The sequence below is a fragment of the Polypterus senegalus genome, chromosome 10 (assembly GCF_016835505.1).
Source record: "Polypterus senegalus isolate Bchr_013 chromosome 10, ASM1683550v1, whole genome shotgun sequence".
Taxonomy (NCBI): domain Eukaryota; kingdom Metazoa; phylum Chordata; class Cladistia; order Polypteriformes; family Polypteridae; genus Polypterus; species Polypterus senegalus.
In genome coordinates, this window is record NC_053163.1 from 21,902,599 (window position 1) to 21,914,751 (window position 12,153).

Below are 12,153 nucleotides of genomic sequence, written 5' to 3' on the forward strand. Positions count from 1 at the left end.
ACCACCACAACTATCTGATAGACTGCAGTAAAATTAAGCTAAAAATGAAAAACAATCAAGCGTTTAAAATATTTTAGTTTATTTCCAATATTGTAATAGAAGGTTCAACGGCTCTAGAACAGGGTCTCCAACCTTTTTTCCTGTGAGAGCTACTTTTACAAAATGCAAATGGCCGAGAGCTACTCATGTTTTCTAACATTTCTTCTCATAGCTTATTTCAACCCAAACAAACTGAATACGCTTGCTTTGCCTGAACATTTACAAAATGTTGGTGTCCACAACTCACATTTTGCATTAAAACATCACAAAAAAATATATTTAGTTCGACTGCAAGTGCATTTTGTATGTCTGTATGCATTTTCTAGTGTATCTCAGTCAGTCATTATCCAACCCGCTATATCCTCACACAGGGTCACGGGGGTCTGCTGGAGCCAATCCCAGCCAACACAGGGCACAAGGCAGGAACCAATCCCGGGCATGGCGCCAGCCCACCGCAGTTCTAGTGTATCTCACACTATTGAATTAAAACATGAATGCTGTCAAAACAAAACAATGCAATTCCAAATACACAGATGTGACTTATTCATTTGTCATTTTGTCACATGTCACTTTATTCACATGTCCAGTTGTATGTGTGATGTGTTGTTTTAGTTAGTCAGATGACTGGCATTGAGGTGTCTGGTGGAGCGCAGCCACTGAGGTTCACTCTTATGGAGTCATTTGAATGTTCGTCTGTCAGTCTTGTTCTGAACTTTGATTTCATGACATTCTTGTCAGACTCACAGAGGTATGGAGACCCAAACAAAGCAGACATTTTGAGAGCTGCTTGGTGAAGATTCTTATACTTATCTGGCTCTGCTAAGCTTCAGAAATGCTGAGAATGCTGTTGGGACTCTAACTGCACATTATTTTGAAGGTTTACTAATATATAATATAGAAAATCCAATGTCCGTCTGTCTGTATGTCTGTCGGCTTTTCACGAGAGAAATACTTAACGGATTTAGATCAGGTTTTTTTCTATAATTTGCTTGAACATTCCAGTTGATTTTGTGACTTCTCTCATTTCGGCAAGAATCAGAGTTCACTTGCGGTACCGATTTATTGCACGAATCCGAGACGAAAGCACAGGGCCGAGGGGAGGGGCCTTCCTCACTCACTCGCCAGCTTCGGGCCGTGTTCCTTAACTCCGCTTAGCTAGCGAACGAGAGAACAATTGAATTCAGCTTTGTTTGATATTTAAAATGAAGTGTTACTTAGGTCTTTTTGAGTTTGAGTCCGGAGATTCTCTTAAGTGTATGCCACACTGAAAAGATAAGATTGCAATTCAGATTGTGGTTAATGAAATGATTTTTTGGAAAGAAAAGATTGCCCACCCCTAATTTGACTAATCAAGTTTTCGAATTTATGCAGGATTCATTAACCCTTTGGCAAGCTACTTGTAAAGGGGTTGCGAGCTACCGGTAGAATCACAAATGGGTGGAAATTGCTTTTACAACTAACATCTTTTCTGTGAGCCATTTTGTGATATTAAAAAATAAAAAAAAATTAGATAGCTAAGCTACCTTGTGAAAATTAAAATAGTGAAGAAAGATGGCATTACTTTAGTTCAATTTCAATGCACTTGTTGTATGCATCAAGTACTCCATGATTTTTATGTAAAACTTATTTTGTTAAAATAAATGATATAGGTCCTCCCTGCGTGGAGTTTGCATGTTCTCCCCGTGTCTGCGTGAGTTTCCTCCGGGCACTCCGGTTTCCTCCCACAATCCAAAGACATGCAGGTTAGGTGGATTGGCGATTCTAGATTGGCCCTATAGTGTGTGCTTGGTGTGTGGGTGTGTTTGTGTATGTCCTGCAGTAGGTTGGCACCCTGCCCAGGATTGGTTCCTGCCTTGTGCCCTGTGTTGGCTGGGATTGGCTCCAGCAGACCCCCGTGACCCTGCATTCGGATTCAGCGGGTTAGAAAATGGATGGATGGATGGATGGATAAATGATATAAATGGAACTGAAAAAGTGCAGCTCATTCACAAAATATATACAATGCCCCCTTACGTTTGTTTTGTGCATTTTACTCTAAGCAATGAACAAAGTACATATTCATCAGTAAAAAAAAATACAAAATAAGAGCAAAACATGCACATTCAGCAGTGCTGACCTTAGCACTAAGTTTATTAGGACAAAAAATATTTTCAGTTTTTACCCAAAGTAAAAAAATACATAAAGAAATCTGTTGCAAAAAAAAAAAAAGTCACCTAATGCAACCCGACTTGTCAGGTCTTCGAATTAATTAGATGTCGCTAGCAGAACCCCCAGCAAACACTTTAGCTTCAATTAACTCAATTTATGAAGCAATATTAATATTTCATTTTCCCAGCAGGTCAAAAACAAAGAACCAATTAATTTACTTTTAAACGATAAAACTTGGAGTGCGAGTAAAATTTAATTTACATATCCTGTCTGAAATATATGACCACACTGCAGATTCAAGTTCAAAGCACACAACATCATCACATAACTAAGTCCAACTCCATTTAAATCGCTAGTCAGAGCCAGATGAGCACAGCACCATCCTTGCTGACCTGAAGGTATTACCTGTCTTGATGAAGCAGGTAGGACAGGCCTGTCTGAACTCGTGTGTGTCAGACAGAGGGTTTTTGGCAAGCAGGGACACTCCAGAGGAGCCCGCCCCAGGAAGAGGCTGTTGTGAAGGTACCAAGCCAGGACCGTTCTGCATGTGAGAAAGAAAAAATAAAAGTGACCAACAAGCAAGGTGATCAGGAAGACTAAGCAATCATGATGGCACTGAAACAAATATATCTAAGGAATAAGTCATTTGCAGAAAGATACAATAGGTTAAAGCGTAAAGGAAGTGAGCGAAAAGATTTTGGGATTGAAGGTAATTGAAGTGATACATTTCTTACTCACAACACATGGATATTGTGCCCATAATCAACACTGATAAACAAAGGGCTCTACGATATTCAATATGATGATACAAATAAACTGAATACAAAGGCTCCAGTCTGTCTCATGGGCCTCAGTACCTTAATCAAGTTTAATTTGCACAGCGGCATTAAATAATGTGCTGTAGTACTGAGTGCATCGTTCTGTCCATTTAGAACTACAATAAACTGTATAAATAGAACGTCTTTGTCCCTTATTGAGAAAATCATTTTCAATAACACATCTGTATCTTCCTTATCAAACCTCCAAACCACCAATACATCCCAAGAAGCGTTTAAACCATTTAAAAATTGAACAAATGGATGCTGTCTCATGATAAAATCCTTCAGCAAAATGTGATTAGGGCTCTTACTTTAAAGGACGTAGTAAGCAATCAAACCCCAGGACTTTCTTAATACCATTTAATTATAATTCAAATGTCAGCACCATAACCATTAGGATGCAGGGTCACAGGCACCAACAACTTCTTTCTCTATCATATTCACTTGACACACTGAAGAGTGAGCAACAACAGGGGCCAACTTATTTGTGCCCTTAACACGCTGTAAATGAGAATATAATTTACCAAGCAGCACTTCTCTAATAAGCTTTACCTTTATATATAATACGCTACCTTGGCTGTTCGTTTGTCTGTCCAGGATTTTAAATCATCTGTAGCTCGCAAACCGTTTTACCCATTGACCTGAAATTTGGTACCCATATACTACCCGACATCTACTATTCGCTTTCGGGGTGATGATTGACCTCCAAGGTTATTCCTCTTTTTATTTTATTGTAGAATCAACTCTCGGCAGCGGACAGCAGGGTAGCAGGGCAGCGCATGTGTACGGGCGCAGTTCTCATCCCTACCACCTTCACTGTTACTTCCCCTACCTCTTCATATCTTAAAGCATTCTTGAGGCAGATTGAACACTTAAGTGCCAGCTTAAGTGAAAAATGAAGGAAAACATCATAAGTAATTGCAACACAAACACTGACTTAATCAGTTTTAACGTGAAAAGATGCTGACCAAAGAAGAGAAGAAGCGGGCCGGTACGGTGGAGAAAAGAAGAGCTGCTCAGGAAATAGCAAACTCATCCGCCTCTGTGCAAACGAATGATAAAACGTACAGAGAAAGAAGATTAAAACTAGGAATGCTCAAGTCAAGTGTATTCACTACACGTTATCGTGCAGTGTGCCATTAACTGGTTTGATATATTACATATGTTGCATCACTTAGCTATAATTATTTATTTTAAACATATATGTGCTGGCAATGGTAAGATATTATGTTGTAGGTAATTTAGTTCTGAATGAGCTGCATTTCATGAACTCAATGAAAAGCCACAACAGCTGGCAATATAGTAGTTTGTTAAACATGATATGATATGTATTTGTGCAGATAACAGGTACCTCAGCTAGTTACAAAAAGTGCACAGAATGGAAAAAGATGACAGATAATGCATTTTGTACTTACCAACAACACAATTGATATTTCTGACTCACCAATCTTAATGTCTTAATTTAGATATTGTTATCCTACCGCCTGGTGCATAAACGTGATTACTATGATATGACATTGGACCTTGTCTGTCCATCTAGTGTCTCACATTTTGCAAACATTGCTTACGTCTTCTACAAAAGTCCATAATATAAGACTATCATAAGGCTAGTGCATCAATCAAGCTCAATGTGCACTGCTGGATTAAATGATGTATTATAATATTGTGTGCAATTTTCTATCCATTTGTTCCAGGGCATGATCCAACCTGCGAACGTTGCAACCAAGTCCCAGCCTCACTGGGTCACATGTTCTGGGCCTGCACCAAATTAACATAATTCTGGACAAAAATTTTTAATTACCTTTCAGACAGCCTTGGACTCACAATCCCTCCTAACCCATTAACAGCTGTGTTTGGGGTTCTTCCAGAGGGGCTTAAAGTGGAGAAAGACAAACAAATTGTGATTGCATTTACTACACTTTTGGCACGCAGACTTATTCTGCTAAACTGGAAGAACCCAAACTCTCCTCTTTTAAGTCAGTGGGAAACCGATGTGTTATATTATTTGAAACTGGAAAAAAATCAAATAATCAGTTAGAGGATCCATACAGACTTTTTTCAAAACATGGCAGGATCTAATCAGTAATATTTTAAAATAAGTTCATAAAGCACAGAGAATTTATTAATTTAGGTATGTTTACAAGCCTTAAATTTTACGGCGTTTGGCTTGCTCTCTCTCTCAGGGGTGGGGATCGATCTGTTCTTAACATAATTCTTTTTTTTGTAAAAACTCGATTGCTATGTATGGATTGTAATAAAATTAATTAAAAAAAAAAAAAAGTGAAAGAGGACGGTAAATGCTCAGGTCTGTCTTTTTCAGTTACATCCCTGTACATCACAGCCACCGCTTTACAACTCTTAACTCAGTTAGGTTTCAAGACCAACAACTGACACACACTTCATATAAAATGGTGGTCAAATGACACTGTGTGTATCTTTGTATTTTTAATTGCACACTTTTCACAAGAAAACTGCAACCATAGTTGAAGTATTATACATCAAATGCCAGAGGACTGGTGGCTGTAACTAGAAGGCAGCGGGATCCCTCACGACGCTACTAATATCATTACATTAACATACTCCAAGGTTGATGTTCCTTTACCAATTAAGTGACAGTTATGTTTAACTTCTGTAGTCTCCCTTATATGGCAGCATATGACAACTTTGATTATTTTATTGCCACACAAATTCAGTTTAGGTGGAGAGGGAACAAAGACATCCACAAAATAGTTTGTTACCAACCCAACAACTGCACACTGTGCAGAACAGTTTGATTCGAAGGTGGGATGGCATAATCAGACACCAGTTTCTGTTAATAATGTCCCCCCTGTGACAATGGGTTGTGCAGTTTCTACATGAAATAAGTACGTCACTCTCACCCATCTTTTTCTTTATTTAATGCATTTTTCTTTTAATGACTAACCAAATGTCCAGAAGCAGATCAGATTAGCTTTTGCATGTTTCTTTAGCAGCTCAATTTCGAACCAGTTTTCTCAGTCTGATTAAAAAAACAACACTTTATTGACAGTCAAGAAGTGCTTAAATCTCTTAAGACACCGTCTGAAGCTGCAAAATGATAGGATACCACTTTCCGTAATTCTGACTATCAGGACACAAACTGAATTGGTAAATTGCTGGTGGTGAGGAACAGCAGTTGGGTAACTTTCCAAAAAATCTTGGAACTCAAAGCATACATTTCAATAAAGTCATGTAAAATGGTTCATTCTTTTTTCAGCCAAACATGTTAAACAACTTCTTTCTTTTTAATGCAATTCTAATTCAGATTAGCCACTGACAAAGATGTCACTTGTCAAGATCACGCTGTTATGGCTCAACCAGGGCTCAGCACCAAGCTTTACTTTATTTACTGTTTTCCTGTCTAGTCTGCCAGAACATTTGTATGTTTTCGAGTTTTATGAAAATCACTTTGTGTTTCTTTTCGTTATGTGCTTTCAATAGCTTTTCTCGTTTCTTTCGTTACTTGGTTTCTTTATACCAGTTCTACTAATGATTTACCTGGTCTGTTATGTGTTTCCAAAGGAAACAGGGTTCCTGGACATTGCACTTATGAGTACCAGCCTCAGCTCAAACAAAGGCCTGAGAAGCCTTAGCCCAGTGGTGACAGATCAGCTTTGGCTCTTGTTGTTCAGATCTCTTTCCTTAGACTCTCTTTTTGTCCCTTGGTATCGAAACAGCTCATTTTTTATTTGCCTTTTTTTTGGTGTTTTGTTTTGTTTTTAAATACTCTGCTTTTGTCATAGGTTATTAGATTTAGGATCTTTTTATTTGGTTTGCCCATTTTTGGATTGTCTTTTTGAGCCTTGAATTAGCTGGAGTGCAACTGCATGAATGCCAAGGAACAGTTGTAAATTCTAGTGTGTGTCCACTAGCTGCTAGATAAAAAGGCACTGAGAAAGACTTATGAGACATTGTGTATAAAGTACTGAACTCTGAGAGAACAAAAGTGAATTTTTGGGTCATAAGTTTTTTCTAGGGATTAAATAAATATGCAAAGTTTCACTATACACTTAAATATGGATTTATGTCAAGCATTTTAAACTTGGAATTGTACAGAAAAGTCTTTATACTTGTTGCATATACAGGATACTTTGCTTTCCAAACTAACATTTGGGACAGTGAGCCAAGAAGAAGAAAAAAAACTAAATCACATTCTTAGCATATTTTCTGTTTATTTCAAAGTACAACTAAGTGTGGTAAAATTAAACTTAAACATAGCAACTCAGGGGGTACATGGCAGTGAAATATTAAGTGTTGCTTATGTTAAACCATAGGTTGAAAGACTGGATTACTGGAGAGACTGAAGGATAATTGACTACACTCATTTAGGTTTAATTTTACTTTATATTGACTACTATGCATACAAGTACTATTTATTGTGCACAGTTGTTGTGTACATCTTTGTGTTATTGTAGTTAAATGGTAACTTTAATTAAAAGCCATTTATACAATATTTACATATTTTTGAGGTTGAACCTGATCTGAACTAAACAAATTTTTAAGACCTTAGGGCGGATTGGTGGCTCTGAGGCGAAGGATCTGCGCTGGTATCCCGAAGGTTGCCGGTTCAAATCCCCGTCACTGCCAAAAGAGATCCTACTCTGCTGGGCCCTTGAGCAAGGCCCTTAACCTTCAATTGTTCCAGGGGCACTGTACAATGGCTGACCCTGCGCTCTGACCCCAAGGGGTACGCGAAAACTAACAAATTCCTAATACGAGAAAGGCGAAATAAAGAACCAAAAATGGTCTCAGGATGAAATGCTAGTTAACAGTAACAACTGGAATGTATTGGAGTAGTATAGTTAGAGGTGTTAAAGGTTGATCCTGAACCACAATAGTTTGAACTTTACAAGTCTGAGTGGCAAATGCTTACACAAAAAGGGCACAAAGGATGTCATTTACATTAAATGCTGCAGTAGTGTTTGCACATGAGTTTTCATATGCTTGATCTCCATCAATTAAGAGGCAGCACTGTTGACAAAGTGATGCCAGGACAACAATCCTGCAAAAAATGACAGTAAAACCAAGAAGCAAGTCACAGATTTCAGACAGCAGAAGGCGAACAACACTTCCATTTACTTTGAAGCAGATGCTGTTGAGAGGGTGACCAGCTTTAAATTTCTTGGAGTGACCATCACTGATGAACTGAATACAACATTTTTCAGCTCTTGTCAAAAAAAGCGAACCAATGCTTCTACTTCCTCAGAGGTCTGAAGGCGGCACAGATTTCACCATTTGTTCTTACTAACTTTAACATTTAACACTTGCTGACTAACATTCTGGTATAGCACTTGTTTAGCTCAAGATTGTAAAGCTCTGTAAAGGGCAGTGAAGGTGGCAGAGATTTTTTTTTTTAAATAATTTTATTGCAACAACAAAATAAAGCATACAATTAAGCAGGTAAAATCTGTACACCTTATACGACAAATTACTTCAGAATCAACCTTGGAAAAATCTAATCACAAAATAAAAAAAAGAAAAAACGGAGAAAGAATAGAACTGAACAAAACACAAATTCAACCCCCAACCAAAAGAATGAGAAAGGGAGGAGAGTGTTTGGGGAAGCATCTTTTTCCTCACAACTAATTTATGTAAAAAAAAAATTGGACAGGATTTGATTTTTTACAATTTCCAATAATAAATAACATTAGTTACCCATTGATCTATAAAAGGTGGGTTGGGATTCTTCTAGTTGAGCAAAATAGTTGCGATATGCTAGTAGTATGGTATTGGCTATTATAATCCGTTTGTCCTTAACCACTTTAAGCCCATCTGGAATTACACCAAATACATCTGTTAATGGGTTAGGAATGATTGTGACACCAAGGCTACCTGAAGTATTTAAAGATTTTTGTACAAGATTATGTTCATTTGGTGCATCCACAAAACATACCGCCTAGTGATGCTGGCACTAGATGGCAATGCTTGCAAGTTCAATCTTGCCCGGGATACATTTTGGACAATTCTGAACAAGATGAGAATGATTAAGGAATCATTGAATTGTTCATATACAGTTAAAGTAGTATTCTATGTATGGCTGACTTCCACTCCTTTTCTGAGATGTTAATTCAAAGGTCCTTTTCCCACCGAGATGTTTTTAGATATTGTTGACATGGTTCAAGACTGACCAGTATTGCCTCCAAAATAGAAATGCATGGGAGGTGTGAAAAACGAGGTAGTTTTCTTTAAATAAAACTTCTGAATTGAAAATGGCTAAAAATGGTCCTGTTGGAAAGTTATATTTGAAGCATAATTGTTTATAGGATGGACATTTTCTATATGCCACTCTCTATGTGTCTTAATCAAGAGTGCTTTCCAAAGATTAAATATGGAGTAGGTTTGAGAAAGCTGAAAAAGGTGATCATAGCATAGAACAGAAACAGAATAAATCTTCTCTGTCTTGAAGTGCAACATTGGTTCAATATTCTGAGTCATTGGTGGACAACTAGATTATTGGTATAATGATGACAATACTTATTTACTGGGAGACAAAAGTAGTGCATATTAAAGAAGAAGAGCAAGATTTAATTTTCATTGCTGACCAGGCTGGTGTAAATTCATTAATTTGTGCCAATTTCCAGGTCTTTATAGGTGTGTATTTGCCGTCCAGTAATAAAACTGAAAGATAGCAGTAGTGCCATGCTGCCTTCTGCTTCAGGTCTTCGAAGAGTTGCCTTTTGAATGTTGTCAACATGGTGAATTCCATATAAATGAAGTTATAAATAAGTCTAGTTTCTTAAAGAACAATTTATTGATGTTCAGTACATAGGGATGCTCTGAAATTGAAGGTTAGGATGGGTGTTCATCTTGAAAGGACGCATCCTCCCTACTAAGATTAGTTAGATAAGTGGTAGACCATCTGTTAACATCTTGTTTGATTTTATTTTCCATGCTGTTACCAAAATTGTTTTAAAAAAATATTCGTATTTACTTGTGATGCTCATCCCTACAAATGTAACTGTTCTCTTACTGTAGAATGAACAAATAGATGTCCAGTCTAGTATGGCGTGTTCGAGAGTTCATCGGAAAATTACTTCTTGTCTTAAGGCCTAATGGTAAAGATGTTTGTGGATGTGATATACCATATACCATATCATCTTTGTATGGTGAAATCTTCTGCTCAAGTCCTTCTAGAATAACCCCCTTTATCTCCATTCAATGCATGTCAAAAATGAATAGCCAATGACTATTGCAAAAAGCAATCGTGAATGAGGGCACCCTTGTCGAGTACCATGTTAAAGTTTGAAACAGTCGGAGTTTGTGTTTTTAATACAAACTGAGGTTTCTGGACTACAATAAAATAATTGTGTCCTTGCAGATATATTTGTGCATTGCTGTGAATAGATACACTCATTCGGCTCTGTCAAAGGCTTTTTCTGCATCTAAAGGCAGTAAGATATATGATGCATAAGAACTCATGGGTAATTATATATTAAACGGAAAAGGCTTGAAGCTACGTGTCTAACAATATGAGTCTGATTTGGTCTTGAGATTTTACAGAAGGAAGCATTTTCTCAATCCTTCTAACTAAAGCTTTGAAGAGTATCTTATCATCATTATTAAGAACTGAAATGAGTCTGTATGATGCACACTGTAGTAGGTCCTTATTTTTATTTGGAAAAATGGTATAATACTCTTTAAATGTGTTATTTTTATGGTCTAACATTTTATCTTCTGTTGCACTGGTAATTTCTATTATTGCGTTGTAGACTTCCTGGTTGTGGATTTGTTGAGCTAAAATCTTATTAGCCTTTTCTACATGTTCAAAATAACGACACCATAATTTAAAGATGAGTTGTTTGGTTGGTTGTGATCCAATTTATTTTTATGAGAGAGATATGAAATAATATAACCTCTTAAAAGCACATTAAAAGTTTCTAAAAATGTTTCAATGGAAACCTCTGAGGATGCATTAATCCCCCCCAAAAAAAACCTGTTTGGAGATGTAAAGTCCACACCTGCTAAAACGTGGTTATGATGCAAGTTATGAGATGAGTGTGTAGCAGCACATCATGATTCAAGATCCAAGATAAGAGGAACATGATCGGAGATAACAATAGCGTCGTAGTTATAAGATTTGACAATGGGCAATAAATTATTATTGATGAACTGGTTAGAAGAAGAAATATTCACTTGAACTTTGTTTTAAGAATCTCCTTGGGTCTGATAAATTATGGCACATTACAAACTGTGTGATTGTTGTTGCAGTAATTAAATATCCTTGTAGTTAAAATCTATTCAAGTCCAGATTGGAAACATAGACAAATTATAATGTCTGGAAATTTTAGTTAAGTGCTTATATTGGGAATGGATACAAATACACTTTAAATACATTCTCTTCCAGGTTTGGCTACACCACACTCCAAAGTCTCAGTCCTCTGACATGCCAAGAGACAGGGAATGACCAAACCAAAAGGAGAACTCAGGCAGCGATGTAGTAAGGATTAAATTGAGATATCTTATGATAGTATTGAGTTTCCTAAAAAAAATTAAAAAAAGAAATAAAATTTGAGGTAGTTTCAAACAAGCTCTTTTGTTCTAATGGAATGCATATTCCAAAACAAAAATGCTTAGTTATGTGTATTATATACTTTATATAGTGTACGTATATACTGTATATACTCGTATATAAGTTGGGTCTTGAAAACCGAATAATCGATCATAAAATGAGACCTTTACTTGAACACCAGTTCAAAAATACGACACTTAATTTTTTTATTTACATCTTCTTGCTTCCTCCAATCTCACAACAGTTTCTCAGGCACATTAAATTTTTATTAAAATTAAATTAAAACTTTTGCAATTTCAACAACATTTGATTTAAAACCAGCTCCAGATTTTCTTCTGATCGAGCGCTCCATCATAGATAAGGTATGCCCTTACGATAAAGGTGTGAGATATAAAAAACACAAAACAGCGCAAATGTCACTCCGTGGTTACTCTTTCAAGTGGACGTTTGCATGTCATAATCTCTTGGACCAATAGTGGGAGTTTTGTGCATTCGACTTATACGACCGACATCACAAAATATACAGTAAAATCAAGCCCTGACTTATCAGTGGCAGAACTTAAACGCCAAGTACATACAGTACTTTATGTTCTAATTATTCCCCTTCTGTAACATCACCAA

The 12,153-nt window shown here is 36.8% G+C and overlaps 1 protein-coding gene across 3 annotated transcripts in view; it reads right to left on the reverse strand.

The window, feature by feature from the left end:
- Window positions 1–12,153, reverse strand: part of LOC120536917 (zinc finger CCCH domain-containing protein 7B-like) — a 68,589-nt gene that overhangs the window by 19,302 nt on the left and 37,134 nt on the right. For all 3 annotated transcript variants that reach the window (XM_039765488.1, XM_039765490.1, XM_039765489.1), the window contains one exon: window positions 2,593–2,728. In XM_039765488.1, the coding sequence (XP_039621422.1) occupies window positions 2,593–2,728 (136 nt within the window). The remainder of the gene's footprint in view (window positions 1–2,592; window positions 2,729–12,153) is intronic.